The 13,249-nt window shown below is 39.0% G+C and overlaps 1 protein-coding gene across 5 annotated transcripts in view; it reads left to right on the top strand.

Moving 5' to 3' along the window:
- micu3a (mitochondrial calcium uptake family, member 3a) overlaps nt 1–13,249 on the top strand; it is a 37,384-nt gene that overhangs the window by 12,118 nt on the left and 12,017 nt on the right. For 3 of the 5 annotated variants that reach the window (XM_038713928.1, XM_038713929.1, XM_038713930.1), the window contains exons 6-10: nt 490–572; nt 1,637–1,708; nt 3,499–3,540; nt 5,776–5,871; nt 13,029–13,123. In XM_038713928.1, the coding sequence (XP_038569856.1) occupies nt 490–572; nt 1,637–1,708; nt 3,499–3,540; nt 5,776–5,871; nt 13,029–13,123 (388 nt within the window). The remainder of the gene's footprint in view (nt 1–489; nt 573–1,636; nt 1,709–3,498; nt 3,541–5,775; nt 5,872–13,028; nt 13,124–13,249) is intronic. The other 2 variants (XM_038713932.1, XM_038713931.1) reach the window with 2 other exon arrangements.

Consider the following 13,249-nt stretch of genomic DNA (forward strand, 5'->3'; position numbering starts at 1 on the left):
AAAAAGTCTTCATTTCTTACAAATAATAAGAACAACTGTTGAATTGATTGTTGAAATTTAGTTGGTAAATTTTAAACTAGTCATATGCTCCTTGTACCTGCATAAATTTTAATAATAATACTAAATGAATGTATACAATGTCTTGGCTGAAGTAGAAACAATTCCTGTTTTGTACCAAAAATGTATTTTTTGTGTGGTTAATCAGTAGCATACATTTATATTTCTAAAATAAAGACAAAAGTAATACAATCTTTATCTGATTTGGTAGATCAACAGTTAAAACCGATCACTAAGAAACATGACCAGTGGTATAGGACATATTCAAATGTTAACTGTAGCTCATAGTCTAAATAGATTGATCCACCTGCCCTGTCTCCCTCCTGTCTAATCTATATGCCACTTCTTCCTGTTCCATGTTATTTCTGTTTAACACACACCCATGTATATACTTACACACTCACCCTATGTGCTCTCCTCTCTGTTCTCCAGAGCCCCATGCTGGCTTTAAGATTGCTTTCAATATGTTTGATGCAGACGGCAACCAGATGGTGGACAAGAGGGAGTTCTTGGTGGTAAGTCTCTGATACTGAGAGAAAATCCATCTGAATTTATGTTATTATTAACATCACCTTTTTCTCCCATCACAAACCTTAAAGTCACACTGCCCTTTGTTTTGCTTTTTTCACATTTAAAGCATTTAAAAGCTGATTTTTAGTTCACTTTTAGTGTTTTAAACAGCGGAGTAGCCTTTCTGTAATAGCATTTCTCTAGATTTAAAAGCTATAAGGGCTACATGTGTCTTACTTTCCATCTGGGATGGGACAGAGATTTTCAATTGAAAACACTGCTGCAGGCAGGAAGTGGTCAGAATCTCTGTGGAGGCTGGTGGGAGTGGGATGGCACATCAGCGGGAGTGCGGGCTGATGGTTGAAGATCCTGTGGGAGTGGGCAGGTGCGGGACCAAAAAAAGAATTCCCACATTGCGGGTTTGGCAGGAGGCTCTGATTTCTCTGCTGTCTTGAATTCAGACTTTCAGATCAGATAAGGACATCTTTAGTCAAATAAAGGGAATATTTAATTAAAATAATCCCCAAATCCACGTCAGTTGCTCTTGTTGTCTCTTAAAATGTTCCTGGAGATGTCCCTTTATAATTGAAATGGAAGTGTATACTTTAGTGCTGTAGGCAAGTTAAATTATCAATTCAAATTAGTAATAAAAATTAATTAATGAAAAATCTTTCAGTGTATAAGCTGCAGTTGATGATACTTTCCTGATCCAGTGCATTGAAAGAAAATTACAAACAAATGACCACTTGCTCATTAAATTAAGAAGAACTAGTAATACTGAAATACTGATTGCTGCACAGCTGCAGTTTTCTGCCAGATGTGACTCAGCATTGATTTACCCTTTAATATATGTGACCAAAAGTCCCTTTGAAAGCCAAACTAGAAAACCAACACTCTCTTCATCATGTTGTCAGAAAGCCAATGCTTGAATCACATCATAGACCAGCATGAAAGAGTGAATGACTTTGTGAACTCAGTGAATGTTTGTACAGATGAACATGTAAGCTTCAAACAGAGCTTTGAATCTGGCTTTGAAATGTCAATGAGATCTTTCTTTATCTTATTACAGCTTCAGGAGATCTTCCGGAAGAAAAATGAGAAGAGAGGGAGGAAAGGAGATGCTGATAAGTCAGCACAGCTGGTAAGAAAGTTGGTAACGAAGGACGAGGATCTGTTTGTGTGTGAGGAGAGATACATTTGTGTGTGGATGTAAAAAACTTGAAACTTGACACACAAAGATCCAAAATGTCCTGGGTTTTGATATATGTTGATACCATGTTTAAGTGCATGCCGCCTTATAGGTTTTTGATTGTGTGGTTTCTCTCTTTTTACTGTGACAGTTATCCCTACTGTGTACATGTTAAATTGGATACACTCTTAAAAGAATTGGTCCGTTTCAACACTTCTGTGATTGAAGTTTTTGAACAACACAAGTCACCTTGCTTTACTACACCGAATTGTTCGATTATGAGACAGTCATGTAACCTTCTGGTCAGTCATGTAACTTTTATTTAATCCTGTTTGAACTTTGCCCTGAATTACACGTATTGTCAATTTAAAAGATAATTTTGTCCGTCAAGAAAGTTGCAGTTTGTTGTAAATCAGTTACGTGTCGTTTTGTGTGAAACTACATCTCTCGTCTTGCACAATATATGTCACCAACATGTTAACGCGGTAATGTTAGCTAACGTTCATTGCTTGGTTGCTACTAGCTATGTAACTTAGCTATGTTCCACACAGAAATATTTCTCACCTAATATGCTTAATCCAGCGACTCTCTGTCCTTTTATCACATCATCTTCTGATGTAAGTTCTTTGACGTTAGCTTCAGTAACGTTAGCTTCAGTAATTGAGAGAAATGGTTACGACATCACATGCACGACTTTTGGGTTTTGTGGTTTTTGTAATTATGTATTTTCACAGTCTTACTTAAACAGTTTTACATCAAACTGCAACTTTCCTGACATTTAAATGTATATTTTAAATTGACCATCATCATATGTGTAATTCAGAGCACAATTCAAACGGGATCAAAAAATTGTTGTCCCTTGCCACTGACCACCGTACATTTTTTCTCCGAAGTAAGGTCCCATGGTGGTCCACCGGAAGGGGAGGGACTTAAGCTCTTTTTAAAGCCTGTTAGTAGAATTAGAGTCAAATAATAAATCGCTCAGGCTTGGTGAATATTAGCTTTTTACAGAGATATAGGTATGTTGGCTAATAAGTAACAATACGTCAGTACAGAAATGCCAAAGAACTGGAATGCATTTATTTTTTTTTTACCAAACTGTGTTGCCATGGCATAGTTGTTAAACCATGGAAACTTTATTTTTCAACTGTAAACATTCACTTGTATTTGAGTCACAATTCCTTAATAGACTACTTAAAAAATGTTTTTTTTGTAAATATATGAAAAATGGTAGATATATCATTTAAAATCAAATACAGACATTGTATTTCCTTCTAAAATCCAGTATTGGTTTTCAGTTATTGATAAGTCATTCATAAATGGTTATTATTCATTACTCATTAAGAGATGTTAGCAGAGGACACACTGTGATCCAATCAAAGAGATGCTTTGATTAAAATGAATCATGTTAAGTGATATCGTTTATGCATCTGTTGCTCTGAGCGCTTAATGTCTTGTAGATCTGTCCTGGTAAGGTTGTAATGCAAAGCGTGTGTTGTTCTAAAATGTAATCATAGATGTGTTGAAAATGACACATCCCTCTGCAGAGTGTATCCACAGCCTCTTTCCTTGCATGTACTAACATGTCTTTTACCTTCTCTCCTCTTCCTCCTCTGACTGCATGCTCTGTCCTCTGTCCTCCCCTTTCTCTTCTTCGTGTATCTCTCTCTCTCTCTCTCTCCTCTCTCTCTCTCTCTCTCTCTCTCTCTCTCTCTCTCTCTCTCTCTCTCTCTCTGTGTTAGAGTATGCAGCTCTATGGATATCAGGTTGCCCCCATGAACAGCGTATGTATCCAAAACCATAACCCCCTAGTTTCCTTTCTGCTCTTTTGTAGATAGTTAAAGAAATGGATGGAAGGATGAACAGGGAAAGCGAGTGCTAGGTGTGTCAGCTGGGTTACTACATGGTGTCATTTGGGGGGAAATAACGCAGTAAATTTGACAATTTCACGAGATGAAACCACAATGTGTTTAACATGGAGGTGATTAAAGGTTAAGCAGTCATGGTAGAGAGTTAATTTATGCACAACATTTCATTATATTTTTGTTTGGATTATTTTCCATCATTCTGGCGACTCTAGTAGGTTTGTTAGATGTAAATGTCAATGATATGGGGATTCTAAGAGGACTCTGTTTAATGCCCCCGTCACCCACTTTGTGTCCTGACCCGGTCTTTGAAAAAGCCTTAACCCTAACCCAGTCCACCTGATCCTCTGTTGTCAGTAAAATGTACACAGTGGACTCCTTGAAAGGATGGATAGCTAGAAAGAAAGAGAGGGATTGGGAACGACTTCCTTCAAGACAGGGTGTCCATCTGTCAGGTCAGCTGAGTGATTGATCGAGGGAAGATGGCAGAGGGTGGGATGAATGGAGAGAGGGATGGCAGAAGATCAGTAATAGATTTAAGGGGTCAGGAGAGATGAACTCTTACAAAAAGAGAGTGATGTGATTTAGAATGACTCGAGGCACCCTAAAGCTCCAAACACAATCATACACTGTCCATTTCAGGCTGTTTTAGGACGCATGCTGTTTGTTTGGTAGTGTATGTGTTCCTGCTGGGGGAGTTTTCTAAATGGAAAGAAAGAGAAGGGAATTTTTATTGAAGGACGGTTTGGGCTACACACACATTCACATTTTATATTCATTCATATTGTAAAGAAAGCAAACAGGTTACATGTGTCTGCTGAGTGGCATGGAATCCAAAATTAAACAGTTTACTTCAAATAAAAGAAATTCACTCGACAGAACATTAAGAACAAAATTAAGATTATATTGTTAAATTTCCAAAATCAACATGACAAAATTGGAATATGTGAGATTTGGACACTGGTCCTCATTGCCCCTTGAGATACACTGTTAATCACCCAGAGTGATAATGTGAATACTTACTAATACTAATACTAATACTGTAATGGAGATGGAGTACAGTGTAGCAGATGTCTAGTCCACTAGTCTCTATTCAAACTATGAGCTTCCCTTCTTTCTCTTTTTCTATGTCTCTCTCTCTCTCTTACCCACACACACAGACACTCCTTGTCCTGTCAGTGTTGTGATGGATAGCTGCATTGTCACTGTGAAGTTAAGAGCGGTGCAGGGTCATGTTAAAATGGCTGCTGCTGAGTTCCCCCTGGAGAGAAAGACATGGTGGGTGGTCAGGAGCTCAGTGTCGTGGTTGTCTTTTATAAAGGCAGTTACACCCTTGACAGAACCAGCTCTTGTTTGTGGCGTCTGGGACAGCAATATGTTCAGGTTGTTCGCTATCATAAGAGTGAAAACTTGCTGTTGAGTGGAGGAATTGTGTATTTACGTCATAGATCAGTTAGATATGCCAGATTTTGCTGGTGTTTGTTGTTGATAGAAAAGCAAAGTAAGGAATGGTAGTTTAGCAGATTTCTTAAAGTTCTGTTAATCAAAACTACTGGAAAACATTAGATATTTTATTTTTTTCCATCTTTCTCTTTATCTGTGATTTACTGTATCTCCACTTGTAGAGAAGACAAGAGTTTTTACCTAAATCTAAGCCTTCCTCCCTTCATTCCTGTTTTGTTTGATATTAGAGGGGCGCTTATTACAGTGTATGGGGTGAATTTGTAGTTAAATTAAACATTATAAATAGATATTACCCCTGTTAATTGTATTGATGTTTCTTTCTCCTGGGTTGTATTAGCAATTGTTTCTAATAAACAGCATTTCACCAGTTTAGGGTAAGCAAATCCTTTTACAGTTCCTATAGTTTAATATTTATTCTCTCCAGTTTGGAAAAACAGAATGGATGAGTTACCCCATATTTGGTAGTTCACTGAGCGGCAGATGCCAGATCAGAATTAATCAAGTATTTATTATGTATGAATTCTCTATGTGACACTGTTCATGAATATGCAGTATATCTACTCTAAAACAAGAGACAACTTCATGTATCTGTTTGTACCTATTGAGCATTGATAGAGTGAATATTTGAAGTTTACTTCCTGAATTGGTTGGTGGTAAACTGACCCTGGCCCTGCTTGACCGCTCCTACAGGTGCTAAAAAAAGACAGTCAAGAGTTTGTGGCGCGGAGTTACTGGGACATTCTGAGGCGAAGCGCCAGTCAAGTCCTCTTTTCTGATCTGGCGGAGGTACACAGACCCAACTGTTCTCTGTCCCAACATCTCTCAATTTTTCATCCTTCACTCCTTCGCATCAGTTCCCTGTAGTTCATGTTGATCCTCCAACTAGCCCAATAGATTCATCTAGCTGCATCAAGCTTGGCCAGAATAAAACCAGAATTGTTGACCTTCAAAATAAAATCTTTCCTTGACACTTGAACATGCCAGCTTTTAATTGTTGACTTCTGGAGCAACCATGCCTAGCTGCTCAACACTCTTTTGGACCAAGAACGAAACATATTTGTCAATATGGGCTTGTTGTAAAAAGTTATGACCACCCCAACTATTTTATTCTGGTTTGGCTTGGTACTGATAATGTACAGAGACTGACTTGTCATCTTTCTCTCTTCCTTTCTTTTTTTCTTCCCAACATTACTTCATTATATAATTTAGTTTACCCAATATCTGCCATACTTCTATCTCACTGTTTTAGAAACCTAAGTAATACTGTCTGTCCATTCCTCCATTCCCTTTCCCCATGTGAAATAATTTCTTTTTGGGTGAGCTCTAAAATACTTGGTAACACAAAAGTCTCTAAAACTGAGAGAAGTGTTTGAAGTATTTTCCATATTGCATTGTGTCACTCACTTATTCCTGATGAACAAATATGATATATTTCTTTATATTTGTTCTTATTGATTATTGTTTCTAAAGAATTTGTGCTGGTATGACTGTATTGATCAAGTAATGCTAGTTAAATGATAGATATTCTAATATTCGTGTTCTAATAACCTGTTCTGGTTCTCACCTGCCTTCTGTCATTTAGTCTTTTCATTATGCTTTTGTATGCATATCTGTGCCTTGTTTATCTGTGTTGTGTTGTGACTAGTGTTGTAGCTTTGGTGTCAAATCGTTGTCAATTTAGACCACAACATGTTTAATGACACTGGTATAATGATAACAAGGCTGACCGCAGAGCACATACGAAAACCTTCACTAGACCACCACACTATCACGTAGAATTTATGAGTAATTTTGAGAACAGCAGTCTGTAAAAAAAAAAGAAAAACCTTCTGCTTCTAAGATTAGACATGTTAAATGTTATTTATCACACATTCAAGTAATTTTGTACAGAACTGATAGAAAAACAAGACTAAGGCTGTATTCAAAGTACAGGCAAAAGTGAATCAAATCTTAGTTTTTTACTCATATGTGACTCCGATCTGACAAAATAGCCAGAGTCATAAGAAAATCACGTGACTCTGACATCACTCTAGAGCGACCGTTGTCACAATTCTGCGTTAGCAGGAGCAGCAGTCAACGCAAAAGCTCCACAAAAAGCCATACTTAAAAATGTGACCCTCTCTCTCCTCGTCCTTGTTATTATTTGCTCAGATATTCCCTTTCTTCCATCTGAAACAGTGTGCTACGCATATTGTCATATCATTCTTTTGGCCACGCGGGTCACTTTCAGGCCGTGGTTAGTTCACAGTGGAGACTGATATGGGCCACATTTTAAAAATAATGAACAGTCGAACAAAAATATTGCATCTGGGCAATAAATCGGAATTGAGCATTCAGGCATGCAATGTGAACGTAGCCTAAAGCTGATGATACAAGGGGCAACTTTTTGAGCAATGTTGCTGGGCAATGTTGCTGGTGTATCATCAGCTTTAAGCTGATCATCAGAGCAACTTTTAGAGAGATTACTACTACTAACCCTAACTCCTCTAATTCCCTTCTTCCACCGCTCCGCCACGTGCCCCGTCCCGCCGCTATCTGTTGAAAACATAGTATGTCTACAGCCATGCCAGCAGCTAAATGCTAATATAAAAATGCCGTCTATGTACAAAACCTCACATTTTGGAGGATTTCCATCTGACATCCTGGCAGATGAAAGGCTGCTCGGTGTAAATACCAGGTCAGTCCCTTTACACTCCACTGTGATTACCTTCACATCAGCTTCTCCTGCCACCACAGCACATAGCTTGTTATTACTCAGCTAGCCTGCTAGCACTGTTAGCGATTGTTAATCATTACCGGAAACATCACCTTGTGTTAGACATATTGAAAAGACAATTTGTTTTGCACGTGACAAAAAAATAAAAATGACTCGGATTTGGAAGCACAAACCTGACATTGTATTTACACCAAGCAGATTCTTGAGACGGATGGTGTGAGGAGAATAAAAGGAAGAAAACTAAGGACATTAAAAGTGTTAGGGATTAAAAAATATAAAATGAAGCCAGTTGAACAAAACTAGTGAGACATAAGGACACAATAACAAGAAAAAGGGATTAGTTAAAGAAAAAGAAAACATTGTAACCAATCTATAGGAACACCAGATCAGATAAGAAGAAAATGTATACAGCCTTGAAAATGTATAAAGCCTTTGAAGAAAAAAAAAAGAGGAAGAGATAAAATCAGAGAGACAACAAGCAGGTGAGAGAGGCCCAAAGAAGATGACACAGGTCAGCAGAGGGAACAAATGTGGAGGAACAAAGTGGGTGGGAGAGAAGAAGTTCGGGAAGCACATTTAGAAGTAAAGAAAGAAGCAGGTTGTATTTAGACAAAGATGTGTTTACTCAACAGATTAGTCACAATTATACCTCTTTGCTTTTGTCTGGAGAAGGAGGGACTGACTGACAGGCTGAGAAGGAGGGAGGGAAGGGAAGAACGATTCACCTCTGTGTTTGTCAGGTGAAGGAGGTACTGACGGGTAGTATGGGGAGAAAGGAAAGCAGAGTAATCAGAGCAGGGGCAGGATAAGAGGGAACGAAGTGATAGGAGAGGGAAGGAAAAAGAAAAAGAGGGAGGTGCAGGGAGAGAGACGAACAGGTCGTGGGAAGGGAAAGGGAGGGTTAGCTGTTTTTACCCTGGAAGGTGTGACTGACTGACAGTCTGACTGACTTGACTAAAGACCGGCAATGAGCTCTTCCTCCAAGATATTACTCACAGATTGGGAGGGTGAGGAAGACCGTTTAGTGTTTACATCAGTAATTACTGTTTTTACCTTCGGCTTCATGATCAAAGTCTGTCGAAGCTCACACACACACACACACACACACACACACACACACAAACAGATGGACAAATAGACACAGGCATACACCAGGTGTTGGCTCGTGCCTTGTGGGTGTGGTGACCATTACGTCTTCATGGCGATGATGAGCTCACGCTGGTGCTGCCCCACTTCCAGGAATGATACGCTTGTTATGATACATGTGTCATTAGGTCTATCTGAGGTTAGACTGATATGGATTACTTAAAGGGTTGATATTAATACCAATATTTGTTATTAAATGTATGTTAACATGCTCACCGTAACAACTTTATAAGGCAATATTGTGTTTACAACTTTTTCTGCAGTTCCAAAATGGCAATGCAGCTTTATTAATTAAGTTATGAGATTTGTTTTAGTGGTGATAGGGAAAATAGAACAGATGCAGATGAAGATGTTAGCCTCTAGGTCCATATTTAATTTCATTAAATTTCCCAGGGTGCACAGCATCCAAAAGTCAATAACCTTTCTTGCTAGTTTGCTCAGTTCAACTAAAATCAGTCACCACTACCAAAGTATCTTCCACTCAGTGCCACATGAACCCATCCAATCTGAAATCACCAAATGGGTTTATACTTAATCATACATAAGACATTCAAACCTCTTGGTGACTGATAAGTTCTGTGCTATACAGGACTCAATGGGACATTTCCTGTTTAAATAAATGTTTATATATAAGTCACTGCAACAGTGATTAGACAATGATCAGATTCATTTTGAATTTCTTCATGACACATCTCCGTTTACAATAAGATTGATTTTAGTTTACCTGTCTGCTGTGTTCCTGTCACTGGAAGTATCAAAACAGCAAAACAAACAGTTACGGAAGGATAGAAGGGATGAAAGGAGGGAAGAGAGGCAGAGACACACCACCTGGATGCTGTCTAGATGTATGAGCAGCTCATGTGTCATAAAGACAGCAGTAATGTGTCAGTTATAAGATAAAAGAAAAATATTTTTGTCCTCTTTGTCCATAATCAGAGGCATAATTAAAAGACCCTCAAATAGCAATAGCAATAGTCCATAGCAATCTTTGGGTCCACTGAAACTCCAAAAACCCTCGTACACTACAGAGAAACCAGGACATGTCTGTCCGCAGGACACTTAGATCCAGTTATACTCTGGACCCACCTGCGCGTTTACAAGTGGACAGAGGTTCCTGCAAATCACTCAGGCGCGAGATTTAAGACCACTTCCTTCACTCTGTTCAATCTCACTCTCATTATCGAGGATTTACTTTTAATTTTTGTTTTCCAGAAGACATTTTTATCCAGTGAGTTACCAATCTGCATCCAGTACATTGGGATCTTCTTAGAGCCGTCGCGGTGAAAGAAATTTCCCCTGCAGTGATTTATTGTGGCTCAACAGTGTGGTATGTGGTATTACCATAGACTGTATATGGCCGTTTTTGGCAAATTACTTTATTTATGATAAATTAAGTTAATTGGTGAAATAATGCACAGTAAGTGTATCTTTGGATCTCACCTCACTGCCCAGGAAGCCACTAACTGCAGTTTTATGCTTTGACCACGCTAGCTGCTGGGTGCTAGTCAAAGTTACACAATGTTGCCAAGTAAAATAATATCTGCAGTTTGACAAGTAGCTATTTCGTTACCTTCAGGGCACGTCTATCAAGTAAACACACACAGTTCCACAAAATAAACAGTAAAACAACATAAAACATGGCAAAATGTCCAAGGACAGCTTCTGTGTTTGAAGTCGGGTCACGGACAGTCCATGGCGATCCATCCTTGCACTTGAATTGTTACCGTTATGGCCCCTTGTTATTGGTTGTCGAACTTTTCAGAAGATCAGAATCAGAAGATCAGAATCAGCTTTATTGCCAGGTATGTGTACACATACAAGGAATCTGACTCAGGATTGTACACTGCTCACAATGTGCCTACTTACACAATAATACGATAATAAAATCAGACACATTTTGAAGCATTGATTTATTCATTTAACCCACACTGAAGTGTAAAGCAAGGCATTTTGTTAGCAACTTGGTTAGTGCCTTAATCTACTACATCTCACTGTAGAGAATATTACTAATGTGCGTTGGTAGCCTTAAATACCTAAAAAACTAAAGGGACCTATGACCTGAACAGTTTTGAGTGCTTACATACTGGACTTTAGCCAGTGTAGTTTTTAGTTTACTAATAATCTTTCCCAGTGGTTCCCAACCTGGGAAGAAATGATCAACAAGTTTTTTGGACATTTATCTTTGCTTTTTCTTTTGTATGTTTTACCTCCTTATGCCTCCAAAAAGTATTCAGTATAAATGTTTTGTCTAATCTTAGCCCATGACTTTTGATATCAGTTTCACCATTATGATAGAAACTCCTGGTTCTCTTGCAACTTGTCCTTGGAAGATAACTTGACCTCTAAACAGCGCTTACTGTGTTCTCACCCAGATCGACATACAATGTTTTCTCTCCATCATTATCCCAGTACTTCAGTCATAGTCATCTGCTCAATTTTGAGAGAATGAGTACACAAAAAACTACATAACAACAACGCAACATCTGCCAAAGATGTGAATCTGTGTAGTTTACCAGCTTGAACATCTTTTTATTCTCTTTTATAAACCTGTGTCATCTTGTTTGACATTTTCTTCTTGTCCCACATCGGATTTTAGGATTTTACTCTTGAGGTAGAACCACAAATGGCATCGTGATGATGATGATGATGATGATGATGATGATGATGATGGAAATGGCCTAATTGCTCTTCCTCCTTAGAAGGACATGAGATTCCACCCAATCTGATGTCTGCATATACCTCAGCATGGCAAAGGATTGGACAGGGGGGTTGGCTGGGAGGAGCATGGCAGGGAGAGAGAACATCCTCTCTTTCTGCCCTGACGCTGGCTGAGTCTTTCCTGGAACTGCTCGAAAGCACTGTCACCTTTTTCTGAGATAGTATGTCAACGAGCATAAACATATACAAACGAGTGAAATGCACACTTAAGCACAGTTTTCTTAAAGGCTCATAAAACGTTCCCATGTCATCTTGTTTTTGTAAGGGATTAAGAGAACACAGCAAACATAACAAACATCCCAAAGCCTGTTGAATGGGTTTCAAATGACCAGGATCATTCAGTAAAGACACACTTGCAAACTGTGGAGGGAAGACAGAGGGATTAAAATAGTAGAATATGTAAACAGAGTAAACATGTAGAAAGGAGAAAAAAAGAGCAAAGTTGCCAATATGACACTGATTCTTGTCCATTGTCGGAAAAAGGTGGAATCGGCTCACATTCTCTGCATTTGTGCTTACGTGTTTGTGAAATTACATTCTGTTGGGGTGTGTCAATGTGGCATTAGCAGAGAAATGCATGAGATGTGGTGGCTTTAATGTATCTGTGTATGTTTTGTTTGCTCAGTGTGTTTGTCTGTCTCGCCCGTAGTTGTTTTTCCACGTGTTCTTTCCCTCTTTCTTTCACCTCTTCTGTTTCCCTCTGACAACTGTGCTCTCTCTGATCAACACGACAACACCATGGATCAACGAGAATTTGCACGACTCTTGTGTTTCATCGTGACTCTGTATCTTTATGTGTGCTGCTACCTGAACACCTCTTGTCTTCACCAGACCAGTATTGGTCTGTGTTTCATGCTGCAACAGCAACACTCCTTGCCAGTCTAGGCGGCATGGGAACAAAATAGCTCCATACCTTATTTTATTGCTTTAGTCCTTTGCTTTTAAAAACCAATGATAAGGATGATGTTGAAATATTTTACCTCATTACCTAATTTTACCTGCCCATACTGTACCATACTATCTTACAGAAACTTTGGCAGTGTACTGAAACCGCCTGTTTTTTATACTGACACTTATCCAATTCCAGAAGTTTAACTTAATCATTATTGCTGCCTAGACTGGTATGTCTGAAGTCATGATGGCCGCTGACTGTTTGTCTGAGCTGATTTGTTTGAATGAATTTTGTTGCTCATCTGGTGCACGTTCTGCACACGTGCAGTGGTAACCTGCTTCCTGCTAACCATGTTGGACTGATGATGGACCTCGTCCCGCCCACTGCTTCTCATCCAATGAAAATACCTGATGTTTACTGATTAGTCCCTCATCGATCTTCTCTCTTGTTCTCCCCTCTGATGATTCATAGCGAGCAGATGAGAGCATCACCATCGACACCACCCTACTGGTCCATTTCTTTGGGAAGAAAGGGAAGGCAGAGCTTACGTTTGATGACTTCTACAGGTACTAGAAGATACACAGTGGTCAGAAACTGATGCTATAAACAGTATTAACCAAATCACAAAATAGACACGTTTCTTTAGATAAATCTCTTTACCATCCATTGGCAGGTGTCGGGGGGGTCAGGCG

Source organism: Micropterus salmoides, unplaced genomic scaffold (genome assembly GCF_014851395.1).
Source record: "Micropterus salmoides isolate LMB-PRFRI ecotype aquatic unplaced genomic scaffold, ASM1485139v1 Ms_hic_scaffold_12, whole genome shotgun sequence".
NCBI lineage: Eukaryota > Metazoa > Chordata > Actinopteri > Centrarchiformes > Centrarchidae > Micropterus > Micropterus salmoides.